The sequence below is a fragment of the Cavia porcellus genome, unplaced genomic scaffold (assembly GCF_034190915.1).
Source record: "Cavia porcellus strain 051 isolate PalLab524CR breed Dunkin Hartley unplaced genomic scaffold, mCavPor4.1 scaffold_21, whole genome shotgun sequence".
Lineage (NCBI taxonomy): Eukaryota > Metazoa > Chordata > Mammalia > Rodentia > Caviidae > Cavia > Cavia porcellus.
The window spans coordinates 31,591,112-31,607,238 of record NW_026947504.1 but is presented as its reverse complement, the minus strand read 5'-3'; the positions used below and the strand labels follow the sequence as shown (position 1 = coordinate 31,607,238).

Below are 16,127 nucleotides of genomic sequence, written 5' to 3'. Positions count from 1 at the left end.
GTTTTCCCGTCTGAAAAATGGGTTCAAATGCTTTGCTTTCTTTGCAAAGGCATAGTCAAGCTGGAAGGATATGTTTTTAAATGCTCTGAAAAGACCTACATACAAGCCATATAATCATCACCTGCTTTACACGTTAAAGCTGGCTTAGAAAGGATGTAATTTTAAACTAATCGTATAAACTGTGAAACACCATTCAAATGTCTATTCATTTACATCTTTCCTGCATCTAAGTACTTACTTTAAGAATGAACTAGCACTGCAGAAACGAAGGCCGGATAAACGGAGGAATTCCAGGAGACCTGCAGTCGCTGATGGGCTCTTATCAAAGCCAGAAAGCCCCTTTGACAAACCAAGTCCTTGGGCCTTGCCTCAGCCTAGTTCCTCTGGCTCTGCCTACCTCAGTGGGTGTGCGTCCTGGGGACCACCTGTCTCCCTGCCCTGAATGAACAGCAGATGTGCACGGACACACTTAGCAGAGAATGTGCACTGTGAACCGCAGACCTGCATCAGATGCTCTGTTCCTGTTTGACAAGACCACAGCTCTGGGTGATGATACCTGCAGACAGCTTCTCGGTGTCAGAGAACGGCCCATTAATTTCTGTTTCCCTCCTTACAGCTCCATTGAGATTTCAGTCACACTCCACACAGTTCACTCACTGACAGTGTACGCTCTGACGGCTCTTTGTGTATTCTCAGACTTGGGTGCACACAACCACAGCTGGTTTTAGGACATTCTTCATCTCCTCAAGAAGAAGCCTTGGAACCTTTCCCAAGTCACCCTGTGCTTCCCAAGACCATCCCCAGGCCCTCAGTAACCTGAACTTGCTTTCACTTTCCATAGATCTGCCACAGACTGGCCACTATGGCACTGGACACAGATGGACATAGACTGGACACAGATGGAATGGCACACCACACAGTCTTCAAGCCTGGTTTCCTGAACTTAGTATGATGCCCCTTAGGTTCACCCATGTGGTAACATGCATCTGGTTTTTCTTCCTTTCTATCGCTGAATGATGTTTCATCTCTCTTGAGAACACCTACTTGGTTCTGCCAGGGGCCGGAAAGCCCTCACAGATCCTATGCATGAAGGGAGGTGTACTTATAACCTCAGTACTGTTTTATTCTTTTTTTGTAGTACTGGGGACTGAACCCTAGGCCTTCACACTGAGCTACATCCCCAGCCCTTTATTATTATTTATTTTTTATGGTGTCACAGCATCTAAGTTGCCCTGGATGGGCTTGAACTTTCAATCCCCTTGCTTCAGCCTCCTTGAGTACTGGGATTACAGGCATGAGCCATCTTGGCCTGCCCTAATTACCTCTTACAATCCTTATCTTTAGTCATTGGCAAGGAGTGAATTTTGAAGTGGACACATTCAAAGCATGTAGAAGACCATTTGGATGGTTCTCTTTGAATGCTGAACAATTACCTAATTACCTGCTGAACAATTACTTAAACTAAGTCCTATTTCCATGTACTGATGTGTATGGAGCTGGCAAAGCTGTTTCTTTCTCCTTTCAATTGATTCTAAGCAATGTAAACAGGCTGGCTTCGATACTGATGTGTGATCTCTGAAGCCAGCCAACAGTTTCCTGTTTCTCCCCGCATCAGTGTCTCCCTGCAAAAGGTTGAGCCCAGCAGGATGGCAGAGCCACATAGCTCCAGGAATGTCAACTGGGTTCAGCATCAAGATGAGAGGCTATGACTTCCAGGGCACAAGTTTACATATCAGAAGTTGAAGCAACAGCCTCTTAAACATTCAAATGCTACCCCAATCGAGTTATGCAAATTAGTCTTTCTGCATACCCTTCTGTCTGCATACTGCAAGGTGCTTTCTGGCTATCTGGCTAGCTCACCTCATACTCACGTAGTTCCCACCATTCACATCATCACTCACCCTCGCGCCACTCCTTTCTTCATGAATTAATAAATTCTGGGTGAGAAGCTACAGCAAGCCCTTTGTCTCAAGAGTCTTCACCTAGATGGGACTTAGGACCCCTTGACTGCCTATAACTATGAATATGTCTCAGTGTCCTTATTCTCTCCTTGGTGGCACTGGAGGTGGTAGATTGGAATTAACTTGCCAGGATTTCAATAATGTTTCAAGAGATTAAAAATATAAACTTCCCAGACCAGGAGGAGGTTGGAAAAAGGGATCACACCATTTGGATTACAATAAAAGCACAGCAGAGTTATTTCAGCATTTCAGCTGTGTGTGAGATGTTGTTACGAACACTGGTAGTACACACCTTTGGTGTGGAGGTTAATTTTCAGGTCTACTGATTATATATCCAGGATGAGGACTCCTGGGCTACACGGTAACTGTACATTTAGCTTCTGGAGAAGATATCAGAGTGATTTCCAATATGGCCATGCCATTTTATACAGTATTCCTACCAACAGTATTTGAAGGTTCCCATTTTCTCATCAACATATTACTGTCTGTATTTCTGGCTACAGATCTAAAGGGTATGAGGTGGCATCTCACTTTGGTTTTGATTTCTACTTCCTTGATGCTAATGGTATCTTTTCAAACATGTTTTGGTCAGTTGATCATATTTTCTGGAGGAATGTCCATTTAAACCCTCCTTATTTTAATTGAATTATTTGGGTTTTTTAATTACTGGGTTGAAAAGGTTTTTCATATATTCTAGGCAGATGGTCTTTTATCAGACATATGATTTGCCAATATTTTCTTCCTTTCTCTGTGTTTTTTTCACTTGTTCTATGGTGGCCTTCAAAATGCAAATTTGAATTTTTTTTATTTAAAGAAAGACTAAACAAGACAGTAAACAGATAGATATAATACATACTTTCAAAGAAAAAAATAAACTAATAAACCTCTAGTTGATGTTTACACATTGTCCTCTTACAAATAATTGTTTAAGATACAAAAGTGGAACATATAAGTGGGAATTCAAACAGCGAGATTGCAAATAGTTCTATTCAACTATCCAACAAAAACTTAGTAATATGGTTATCTATCCTATACACTTAAACATATATGCAGTTATCCGTATTTTCATTTATATTGAGATTAAACAAACCAAACCAAACTAAAATCACTCTGGACAAGAGTAATAGTATTGCTGGATTTCACATCATGACACTCCGGGATCAGCACTGGGTACTGTAGTGTCTTTCTTCTTTCAAAGCATTTGTTCATTTCATCATGTGTCATAAGATCAGTTCTTGTAAACTGTTCATAGCATCTACGCATGCATGAGTCTTAACATGGATTTCTATGCTTTCTATATTAGAAGGGGAAACAAAACAAAGTAGGACAGAACAGAACATATCCCTATAGATACATAAAACTAAAAACATGTAAAACCACTGTACAAGGAGTTCTACCATGGTTTCTGTGTTATGTGGTTATCTTCAACAGAATTGGCTATATCATCTGATATAGTATAATTGAATATATCAGTATATAACAATATTGATAGAAACACAACTTTGTAGATAGTGTTAAATTGCAAAAACAGGTAGTAATCAAACCAAAATGGGTATCGTAGTGAACCTTGTCGTTTTCAGTATAGTTATCTATACTCTCAGACTTGATACTATCAATTATAACAGTTTTGAATAAAATCTGTCGATAACACACAGCAATCAAACAAACCAGATTTAACTAAGATCAGTCATGATATAACAGTGTAAGTCATACAGGGCTCCAGATTAAGTTAATAGGAAATTAAAGATGATTAGCGTGCTATATCCTGACATTTTTGGGATGTCTGTCTGTGCCCTCAGATCTAGTGCTTGTAGAAAAACTGGGACAGAATAAGTTCTATCTAAGCAGAGCAGTGCGAGTAATATGGGTTTTGATTCCTGATACATTATTAATAATATCTTCTGCTGTCATTTTTAAGACTATTTCTCCCCTTGTACTCCCCCCCCCCCGGGAATACTGTGCATTTTGGGGACTCACCAACACCCTCGGTTTTAAATTGGGGGGGCAACCTGCTATTTACCTAGGTGGTTCTGAATCTTCTCCCTCCTGGACTTGATCTCTAATTGTATTCCTTTACCTATTAAAGCCTGTCTTTCCTACCTATCCTCAATTACTAGTCTAGTTGCCCCTATTACTCTCTGGTTCCCTGTCACACAGAGCATTGTTTTCTTATTTGATTTTCAGTCCATAAGCCCTTTTGCAGGTTCATTATATTTCCTATAAAGAGCATCTTGGTGGACCCTACCTCCTGATCTACTCTGTGATTCTCTCTCTTTTCTTAAATTTAGTGTATCAAGGCCATTTATATTAGAGATTATAGCCAATCTTCTCTGCCTCATTTCTGTTGTGCTCTTTTTCCGTCATTAGTTGTCTGTTTGTCTTCCTCATTTCGCTTTCTGCTCCATTCATTGAGGCCTCTCTGCCAGTTTTCCTGGAATCCTGGTGCCTTTCTTTCTCTTTAGAATGCCCTGAAGTATTCTCTGTAGAGTTGGATTGGTGGTCGTGAAGTCCCCCAGTTCTTCTTTGTCTTGAAAGCATCTTGTTTCTCCATTAATTTCTAGAGATAATTTTTCAGGGTTCATCAATCTGGGCTGGAGGCTATTTTCTTTCAGGGCTTGGAATACTTCACTCCAGGCTTATCTTGATTTGATGGTTTGTGTCAAGAAGTCTGCCATTACTCTGATGGGCTTTCCCTTGTAAGTAATCTGTTTCTTGTTTCTGACAGCTTTTAATATTCTGTTTTCATACTGGATTTCTGGGATCTTGATTACTATACGCCTGGGTGTAGATCTATTTTGGTTGTAGGTGGCTGGAGTTCTTCCTTTTCCTATGTTTGGGAAGTTTTCCTTCATTATTTCTGTGAATAGCCTTTGTAGTTCCTTTGTTTATATCCCTGCTTCTTCATTCACATTTTTTATTCTTAAGTTATAGATCTTCTTGTTGTCTTCCAGCCTTTGTATTGTTACTGCTTGTTTTCTTGTTATTTTTAAGAAACTTTTCCTTTCCTGATCCCACATTGCAAACCTGTCCTCCAGTTTGGATAATCTAAGCTTGTTTCTTTCAAGCAGTTTTGCCAGCTTTCAATGGAATTTTAAATTTCCTGATAATCTCTTTGAACCTGTTTCATGTACTCTATGTTTTCTTTATATTGTTCATCAAACAATTCTCCCCTTTTGTTGTGTTCCTCCATTCTTCCATGTGTGTCTTCTTGAGAGATGCTTAGCATTTCTTTTATTAATCTATTTATATTTTGCTTTACATGGTTAAATATTTCACTTTTGAACTCGTCTATGAGGTCCCAAATATATCTCTTTATGTCCACTGGTGCCATCCCTGATATTGCATGTTTGCTGTCCTCAATCTCTTTTGTATTTACCTTTCCTGGATCAATGTTCTCAGGGTTGGGGCCAGGGACATTTTCTTGTTGCTTCTTCTCATATTGTTTGTTTCTTCCATACAGGTGTATATACAAGACCCCAGTTTTTTTCTTTGTTGGTTATGATTCTTCCGAAGTGCACTGGCTAGACAGTCCTGCCCACTGCAGTGTGCTATTGAGGTGCAAACAGGAGCAGCGTATGCTGGCCCCTGCCCTCCAGGCCAGTCAACCTGCTGAGGCCTTCGCTGTATTAGGGTGCACCACCGGGCATAGGGACTTGGTGTGGGATAACCTATTGAGTCTCAGCCTGGGGTGTGACCCAGGCCAAGCACACTCCACCAATCCCGTTTGAGAAGGGAACAATTGACAGAAGTCACTGATGTTCCTTGTTCTTTTTTTTTTTTTTTTTTTTTTTTCTGCTCCTTGTTCTTGCCAGTCTGCCCGGTCCCAGAATGTTGTTCATTGGAGCCCCTTTTTCTGGGGATTAGTTTTATTCCCATCACTCAACCCAGGTCAATGCAGGTTCCCTGCTAGCTCAGCTCTCCACTCGGCTCACCGACCCCCAACCTCAATGTGACTGCGTTTCCAGTGAGTCAAAGTGGCGGGATTTCGGGCGGCTCTGTAAGTCGCAGTTGTACAAGTTCAAGCACTGCAGCGGGGGCACCAAGCCTTTAGCTGTTCCCAATAGTAGCACTGGGATTGTATGATTTGATTTGTTTGATTTGTTCTTCCCGTTTTAGTTTCTTTCTGGATCGAGAATATTCATCTTCCTCTGTTCGGGACTCCCCACACTGTCTTATTTTGAAATCTAAGTTGACCATCTCAGGGAGCCTCTGTGGCCTGCTGTTATCTTCCGGCCATCTTTACCAGAACCCCCGCAAATTTGAATTTTGATAGTGTCCCACATAGTTATTTTTCCCTCGTGTTGATTATTTTTTATGTTAGGTGCCAACTTTTTGCACCCCCTTAGATGTTGTGTCCCCACAGAAGGCCTATCCGATCTACCAGACTATTTTGTGTTCTTACTTCTCAAATCCAGAGCTCTCTCCTCATCTACTCTCAGCAGTGGTTCCCCTGGGACCTTCCATAAGTTAGGCCAGTACTCATCGCTGGAAAAACCTCCCTCCCTTTTGAAAATTTTATTTTGAGGCAGAATCTCACTGAGTTGCCCAGGTTGGGCTCGAACTTTTGACCCTCCCATCTCAGCCTCTCAAGCAGCAGGAATCACAGGCATGTACCACGTGTCCAGCTCTCCCTGCAAGTTCCTAAACATACCAAGTTCATGGCCACCTCGGGGCCTCTCTCGAGGTGCTCCCCATCTGCTCTGCTTTCCTCTCAAAGACCTGTTTGGCTAGTTGCCTCGACTACTTGGTGTCTTTGCTTAGCTCTCACGTTGCAGTCCAGCCTGCCCTGAACTCCAGCTTAACTGTAACTGTGGGCCTAGTCACCGATGGCTGCTTTCAGGTGTGGTCTTCCATAGCAAGTTTCAACCTTCCCCCACACTTTACGTCTTCATTATTTACCAGTGAGTTATTTTAGAAACCCTACGAGGACATGAGCTCCACAGGAGGTTTCTGCCGCTTGACCCTGTGAGCTTTGCTGAGGACCTAGAGCTGTGCTTTGCAGCTTTCTGGTAGGTATCTGCTGAAATGGGTGACTGGTGATGACTGCTAAGGAGGATGGACGTCTACAAGGGGTCACTGGTCCTCACCTTCTCTTCCATCCTTTTCCTCTCTACACAAAGCTTTTTCTCCACTGGTTTGGAGACTCTCGATTCTCTTGGAGCTGTCTCTTTGCTAGAGTCCTCATCACCTGATTTAAGGGGCTGGGTAACCAGCATGGCACAGGATGGGCACAGAGAATCCGGTGCGTCTGTGGAGACGAGAGGTCACAAGTGCTCTGCCAAGGTCTCTGGTCACTACCAGTGCACATTTAAGGTTGGAAGGGAACAAAGGAAACATCTCTGAAAATGGGGTGGGGGAGGAATCCCTGACTCACCCTGGCAAGCAGTCCCCACAGACGGCATCGCCGGTCACCGAGCAGTTGGCCTTCTGGAAGCGGTTCAGCAGCACGCAGTCCAGGCACGGCTTGCACTTCTGGAAGCCCCAGTCCTCCTTGAACCGGTGTGGCCGGCACGTCACACACTGTGCATCCTCCCCATAGCCGAAGCCACATTCCTGCGGGGATTAATGGGTGACAGAAAGCTATTCAGACTTCACAAGCGTGAAAAAAGCAAAGGCTGCCGGGATACGGTGAAGACCCGGTCCAATAATGCCCCAATGTCGCCCTTCCTCCACACAAAGAAGGCTTTTTCAGCAAGTTCAAATGTGTCTTCCACTGCTAATAGTCTCTCTTACTGTGGGAAGGATGCTCAGTCATGCACTTTATTCAAGAAGCCGTGAGCGCGTGAATAAGAAAGGCCTCCCGGACTCCCACCGCGGCACTATTGCTAGCTTAGGCAGAATTATGGCGCTTTCTTCTTTTCTAATTAAGGCAGTCATGTGAATGTTTAGAATCTGAAGCAACATTCAGACACTCATTCACTGATCAAGGCGGAAAACAGATCCAGGGACCGTGAGGGTGGTACGGTGGAGGGGGAGGGTAGCTGCACAAGAGACCCGTAAGCTTGCAGAATAGAGAGCTCCTCGCGATGGTGGAGGGTCTCTGCATGTTCTGAAAGCAAACAGACTTTTACGTATTTGTTAAAAGGATGCTAAACTCTTATTCAGACACAACTCTGGTGCTGATGTTCTCAGGTATCTCCAGATGTGAACGGGGAAACACAGTGTGCTTTTCGAGGACAAGAGCAGGACTGGAAGATGACCATCTCCATGGGCTCAAGGACAGGAAATGCTTCCAGCAGGGTTTATAGTTAGTCCTAAAAATGGTGCCATGTGTTTACGATCGCTTAAAAATAAGTTATAACAGAGTTCGAAGCATGGTCCTCCTGGTTAAAAATACATTAATAATCCTATTCCGCTGTTTTTAGAGCAATCGTTTCCTTAAGAAAGCCACTTCTTCATAGCTGCCCTGTTTGGAGTGTGTACACTCTGTAACATTTTCAGTGTGCTAATCCAATTTTCCTAATACTCTGGTTACTAGGTTGTGAAAGACTGAATATTAGAGTATGTACTATACATGGCACTGAATTATGAATTGGTGGGATTCATGTCAGTGCTTACCACTACTTGAAAACACTGGTTTTTCATTATCTCTTAAGGAAAACTTGCTTCCCAATTTGAAAGCTAGAAAGTCAGTGGAACTGTTTAAAAAAAGAATCTAAAAATAATTTTTAAGTGTTCAGCGTGTACTTTAAAAGCTGTGTGCAAACTGAAGTATCTGTGTATGGATTCTCATTACAACAAATAAAATCTCAGTTATGGAGGCTGAGGATGTAGCTCAGTGCCAGAGAACTTGCCTAGCACCTGAGAGGCCCTGATGTCAATACTTCAAACCCTGAAACCAAACCAAACAAACAAAATCTCAATGATGAAAACGATATCCTAACTTTAGCAGGTGTCAGCTACATGTCAAGAAATTTATACACACGATCTCAATAACCTATACTCCTTGATGAGGGAAACATTCACTATTCCCATCGCAGTTATGGGGGATGGAGCTTTGGAGAAGCTTTGTGCCCAGACTTTGTAACTACTGCCCTAAAGTATCTGCCAGGCACTCACACACACATTATGTATACCTAGGAAGATGTCTACAAGATGCCTACTCCTAACACTGGTTATCTGTGCTCTGTGTTGGTCATGAGTAGAAACAGACCTAAGTCTAAGAGCTACAAGAAGAGCACCAGCAAATCCACAAATACAGGCTAGATGGGGCACAGGAAGCAGGACTTGTATGAAATCTACTAGGGCCTCTGTATTTTCGCCCTACATGCTAGAATGCAAGTCTTGGCCAGTTCAAAATTCCCATTTTTCTGTAAAATTTATGTGCTTTAATTTCTTCATTCCATATTTGCATTCCAAATCAACAGAGCAGGCCTTACTGGTGAGAAATTAAATTGAACCGACATGAAGGGAAGGACTGCCTGTACTCAGTAAACTGCTCAATATAGGATACTGCGTAACTGCGTCACCTAGGGATCTTACTAATTAACTCATCCACATAGTGGATCAGGGATGTCTTCTCCCTCCTCAGTTATCCCACCTGTCTTTCAAAGGCACATTTTGAACAAGCCTCACAAAGCTTCAAGGAGAAAAAATGCACAAGGTCACCACCCTCTCAATCCTGAGCGCGCCAGCTACACAATGTTCCAAGTCAAAGAATGAATTCATGAACGGGTATTTCTTTAAAACAGTTAACAGAGATGACCTCTTGGCTGTTAGTGGAATTGTGAGGTGTTTTTCATTCTTTTTTAAAATTCTGTAATATATTTAAGTCTTGCAACAAGCATCCAATACTTACGTAAATCAAGAAAGCAGTAAGACCCATATTCTAGAAGACCTTCTGGGACCAGTGCTCGGTGTCTGTGGGGAGGTGGTGTGTGGTCATTGTGGGTGCAAAGGGACAGATGTGCGCTTTGCCCTGTGAGCACGCAGGGCCTTTCTGCACACGGGCTCCTGGGATCAGAGTGCAGGCACAACACGCAGGCGTGGGCCCAGCACTGCTCCCGCGCTAAGCACCCTCATCAAAGGCTCGGCAGCATTAGAGAGTTTCAGAATCTAGCTTTGATCCAGACAGCCTGGACTGGAAGAGACTCATGTACAAGTTGCAACACAGTAAAGGAAGAAAGGAGAAAAAGAAGTAGAAGATGGAAAAACAAAGAGAAAGGGAGAAGGGAAAACAAAGGGCGTAAACTGGAAATAAGCAAGGTTTGAATTCTTCTCAAGCTAGGCTAATGTGTGTGTGTGTGTGTGTGTGTGTGCCTACATTGGATCCAAAGGCGTGTGAGTCTGCACACTCACTAGGCCACTGCTCGCCAAGCTGTTTTGGGAACTCTCAGACTCAGTCTTTTCATCTGTGAGGTGGGCGGAACAACAGTGCCTGCCCTCTGGGGTTGTTTTGAAGAATAAACGGGTAAACATATAAACTTTTAACTCAAGCACAGAGTGGGCACTCATTAAATAAATTAGACCTATAATTGTTACTATTTTGGACTTTCTACAAACTAATAAACAAACTTTCCTGATTCAAGGAGGCTTCCTTTGGGAACGTGGGGCTCTTCCAACTTCAGCTTTTTCTAGGCAGCTTGCTGAAAACACACCAGTGTCCAGCTAAAATATTTTCTTTGAGTAAGAAGCACTCTAAGATGAACGCAGTGTTTTAATGAAAAAGCGGCTTCATTGGCACACACAGCATCACTGAACTCAACCTCAGAGTCACCTGCTACATCGGGCTGTCACACAAAGGCCACAGGACCCCACGTCCACACAGGCAGCGGTCCACACTAGACTCCACAGGGAGCCCACACTGGCTCCTGGCTCCGGCTGAGTCCCTCAGCTCCAGCAGTCCACCTCCGCCCTCCATGCGGAAGCCAGGAGCCATCCAACTGGACATGAGCCGGCAAGAAGTATTAACAGGACTTTGATGGCTTCCTTTCTTTGATCCAGCAGACACTAACTTATAATAAGTACCAAAGGTTTGCTGGTCTTTCTTTTGAAAACAGAAACAAAAACAAAAAACCCCCAGCTTAGGGGAGGGAGGTTCTGTGCCTACTTTGTGATTCCTGCCTGCGTCCTGGAGTTTGTACTGTGTATGTGAACCACGAGGGCCGAGGTGTTTTTACCATCTAACATTCTTTGTCATTTATACATCATCATATTTTGTAGAATTAGCATCCTATGAAACTGTTTTTGGTCCATTTTGCACTATATATGATTTAATATATAGGAAGCAAACACAGTCCCATGCCAAATGCCTCATTCTTGTCGTATCTGGATATCAACGTCCCACGGCTGCTTAGCTCTGCCTGTTTTGGTGGCAACAGTGATTTTTGCTGAGGTGAGCTGAAGAGGGATGAAGCTTGCACTTAGTACTATTCACAAAATACTAAAATTTGCTGAGCGTATATGATACACTCTCCTGGGAACTTTTATACAGATTGCTTATTGGGGGAGAACTTGGTCTAAAATATTTTTTTTTTCTTAAGTATTTACCATTTTCAAAAAGATAGGATTAGAAAAATCAATCTGATGTTTTTAAGCTTACAAAAGTAGCTTGCAGTTCATGGTAGTCTAAAAAATTAATGAGATGACCATTGTACATGTTGAATTACCTAGAAACCTTGAATTAACTGGAAATTCAGAAAAGTCATTTCCAAGGTCTTAAATTACAGGACAGTGTCTATGCAGCAATCACTTTTTGAGTTGAGTATCTTACTTCTAAAGCATATAAAACACAGAGGCTCTGTAATTATTTGTCCTCTAGATTATAAACTAAACAGCATATATATATTAACTACCCTCAATATAAATGTCTGCTTTGATCTTTGTACCTCATTTAGTAAAACCAGGTGGTTAAAACGCCCTGAAATCTTTCCCATTAAGTTCAGTAAGTAAGCACCAAGAGGAAAGAGGAACCGAAAAAGGCAAGTGACCAAGGCCATCCCGGTGAGGGCTGGCACAGACTGGCATGCTGCCTCTCTGGCTTCAGAAAATTTCTTCTTGTATTTTCTTTTTAGCATTTTGTATTTTGAAAACTAGTACACACACAAGATTTTTAAAAATTACATAGTACATCCTTCTTGCCCTTCTCTGTTCCTTTCCCATCCTTCTGCACAGCTAACCGCTGCACCAGGTTTGGGGGACCTGCTGGAAATCGCGGAGTGCTTGTGTCACTGTGTGGATGTGGCGTGCTCCGGGCAGCACGGTTCTGTGCCCTTTTTATCTTCCCCACGGCTCAAGCACCGTGGGGAGTGCTCCCTGCCAGGGAACACTGTGCTCTCCTGAGGGACACAGCTGACCTGACCACAGCTATCTGGACAGAGAGCGAATCCACACGGCTGGCCACCTGCATTTGCCATGACCTGACGGTCTAACTGCTCATCTAATGGAAACGATTTCCCATCCTTTCTACATCACCCCTCTCCCCAAGTTTTAGATCCAAAGGGACAGTTTCTCTAGCATTTTCTACAGCAGACAGTGAGGAACAAGCTATGCTTGGGTTTAGTTTTCTTGGCCTAACTCTAAACAGCTTCTCATCTAACAGCCTGGGTGCCCAACAATCATGCAAAGCTGATTTAGCCGGGATCCTGTCCTCCATATGTGGTCATCCTCCCTACACGATCAGGGCCCTCATCCACCCTCCACATCTCCTGGCAGTCACCCTGGCCTGTCTCAGTGGGCGCGCTGGTCAGCCAGGTTAAGTCACTTCCCTGTACGGCTCTGGATTTTGTTTGACATCTTCCAGGCTGAGTTCTCTTCCCATCATTTAATCTGGAGGAATATGTGTGGAGAAGGAGGAGGAGAAAGGAGATAGAACTGCCCACCTTTGATCTGGCTTAGACCCCAGCGTTTCATTTTTATGTAGCATGGTCTCTCATCAATAACGACAACAGACATGTATCTGGGCTTTAAAATACCCTGCCATCTGCCCCACCCTCTTTCCCCAAAGTCTGTCTGCCAACCAAGCACACACTGGGCCACTGAGGAAGAAGTTACAAGCAGGTGCCAAGGTACCATTTAAGGCAGTTTCCTAGACTTTTTGGATTTTTAATCCCAGGGAGCAAAGGCCTGGGAAAGGCACAAAGATGGCTCTGCCGGATGCTGGACAGTGGCTGAGCGGGGACCTGGATGGGGCGGAGTAAGTACTCTCCTTATCCTGGTTCTGGATTCAGCTGCACTGCCGCCACAGCTGGTGGCACAGTTGGTGGCAGCAGTGGTCCTGTCACTCGCCTGAAATTCTGAAGCGACATTTGGCAGTTCTCCAATAGCAAAATGGCTCCAAGTCAGCAGTCCCCAAATTCCCTTCTCTCTGCAGATCCAACCCTCAACAAAGACAACCATAACATGAACAGCTACTTCTAAGATGACAATGTGTAACTTATCAACCAGCAATTTCTTACCGTTTGTTTTTCTGTAAGTTTGTATCCTTTCTACCCTTTTTAAAAATCTCCATGTATTCTTTTGTTTCCTTTTCTTTAAATAAAAAATTAAAAAAAAAAAAAAAAAAAAAAAGACACAGGCTGCTCCCAGCAACAGGGAGACAAAGGGCTCCCCGGATCACAGGAAGGAGCTCACAGACCCTCAAGCCCTGGAGCCTGTGTGGGGATCTCATGTCTCACATGCTATTTATCGGTATGGCCAATAAGGTATTCAATTTGGTTCTTTGAACTTTAAAAGTTAAATTCCATCTTTGCACCAGGAAGGAGTTACTTGTGGAGGAAATCTAGGGCCACACAAATAAGAATGACAGATCAGATTTATGTGGTCAGTGCTTAAAAATCAACATAATTTCCTTTAACGCCAAAGTGATATTTCCCCCAACTTTCAGTTTATGAAAATCCGTAATGGAGTTTTTTGAAGAGAAAAATGACAAGCGAGAGCTTGTTCATATCTGCCATGAATCCCTGGGCTCGATCAGGTATAATTAAACATAAATAAAGTGAATAACACTGTAATTAAGTGGCAGAAATGAATCTTTTTATGCTTGCAAATTATATATACTTTTGATGACTTTCTTCATAGGGATGAATATAGTTTTCAAAAATTAGATGCCTTTAAAAATATGAAGCTGGACATGTACCTTGGAAAGTTTATTGTTAACCAAAGTACATTTTTTCACATTAACTAAAGTCATCTCAATAATCAGTTAGAAAAGCTTGCTTTGAAAATCATGCCGGATGCTTGAAACCTCTTTCAAGTGGTTCATGCAAAAACTCGTTTCCTGATTTACTGCTGTGAGGCTATTGTGTTAAAAGCACACTGCTGGCATTAGCACTTGGGGAGGAGGGGATGAGGGGCTGAGCGAATTCTACTCAGTAAGCATGAAGGCCAAGTGTTCCTGGGGGAAAACAACAATCATCCTCACGCGTCCCAAACCTAGGGTTGTTTTCCTGAGCTAAGAAGACCCAAAGCCCACATCACATTCCCAACACACATTTATGGCTGTGAGTGCCCAGCCGGCACTGTGCATGCAGCACTGGGAACAATATTTTATACTTCCGGAGTTTGGAAAAACATTCTCAATCATTTTTCTTATAAATGATCAAAAGCAAAATTTTGTAGTGCAAGGGAGATAAAGTAAATATGGCTCAATGGGATAAAATCCTCCAAACAGATTCCAAACGGCTCAGTGAGCTGTGTTGCATTTTTGTGAAAATACAGGAATGCTAACTATTTATGAAGCCCAACGACCCAAAGCACTGTCCATGAGAAGAGCGCGTGCGTGGGCTTTCCGGGAGGGAGCCTGGGAACTGAGAGCCTGGACGGTGCCTGGGTAGAAGCGTGGAGGGATGGGACAGATGGGCATTCATGTCCGGGAACTGGTGGCGGGACAGAGACCTCCGGGGAGAGGATGGGCCCTCAGAGTGGTAGAGTGGGCCGCCAGGCAGCTCTGCTTCCATGCCGGGCTGATGTGATCGGGCTGCTTCTGTTTTAGACATTGGTCCTACGCCAGGATTTCCAGGAGAAGGGACAGCATTCTAGAGCTGCCTGCCTAATTCCACAGCCAAAACTTAACAAAGCTTCATTTAAATTTGATGGACTACAATGAAATAAAACACTGGGCAGTCATACTGATGAGCTAAAGAAGCCTCAAAGATGATGAGATAATCACCCCAAGTGGCTCTGCCATGTCCTGCCCCACCACTCCATGGCAAAGATCAACTCTGGACAGATCAGTGATCCAGGTGTCTGTTTCCTGTCCATAAAATGGCAGGAATTATGACCCCTATTTAGACCTGTGGTATAAGGATTCTATTATTTAATACACACGGAAGTGCCCATACTGTTGGCTTGACTGGGACATACCACATGCAGAGGAACCGTCTGGGGCTACAAATAATATACATATATACGATTCATGTATGTAAGTCTCAAAACTTCACCTTAAAAATATTTTTTTTGGTATAGGATTAAAAAGATAAGTCACCTGGCCCACAGCCTGCAAGTTGGACACAGCCACCGGTTGCCTCATTATGATAAAAGTTAGCCAATGTCACCAATTCTGGGAGCATGATATGTATTTTGTAATAACATTAAGGACACATGTGACAGTTCATTATATGTTACAGAATGTCCTTTAGGTGAATAAAGTGTCCGGGTTTCATGAAAGGTTCAAATAATCCTTAAAAAGTGGTTAAAAAGAAGGAAAGGATTTTGATCTAAATTTACTGGTCCTGTCAGACCCAGAGCTGCTGCACGGACCACCTCCCGTCCTAGGACAGGGTGCAGAGACCACCTGACCCACACAGAGGGCCAGACCCCGCTCAGGGCTCCTCCCGGCAAACCTGATGCTCAGTCCGGGAGGTGGAACCCGACCTACAAATGCGGGAAGCCTAGACGCCTTGGGAAGAAACGAGACAAGCGTCTTCCGTGAAAATAATAATTAGGAGTAATGAGACCACAGGAGGAAGGGAAACTACCCCTGCTCACCCAAAGCCTCTGCTAGCTTCTGCCTGGAAACACAGACTCAGTTTACAACTGAAAGATCCACGACCTCAGCATGTACCGTTTCAGACCCAGATATCTCTTACTAGGAAACAGTTTGTTTAGTATAGGGAAACAAGTAGACTAATATTGTTAGAATAAAGGTTATGTACAGGCTTTGAAGTCAGCTGAAAATGTACCTTTTTTATCCTTGAGATAAAACCTAATTGTACACAGCAGTTACTT

At 43.3% G+C, this 16,127-nt stretch overlaps 1 protein-coding gene across 4 annotated transcripts in view; it reads right to left on the bottom strand.

Moving 5' to 3' along the window:
• Positions 1 to 16,127, bottom strand: part of Tnfrsf19 (TNF receptor superfamily member 19) — an 88,304-nt gene that overhangs the window by 47,342 nt on the left and 24,835 nt on the right. For all 4 annotated transcript variants that reach the window (XM_013141096.3, XM_003477245.5, XM_005007019.4 and 1 more), the window contains exon 4: positions 7,336 to 7,514. In XM_013141096.3, the coding sequence (XP_012996550.2) occupies positions 7,336 to 7,514 (179 nt within the window). The remainder of the gene's footprint in view (positions 1 to 7,335; positions 7,515 to 16,127) is intronic.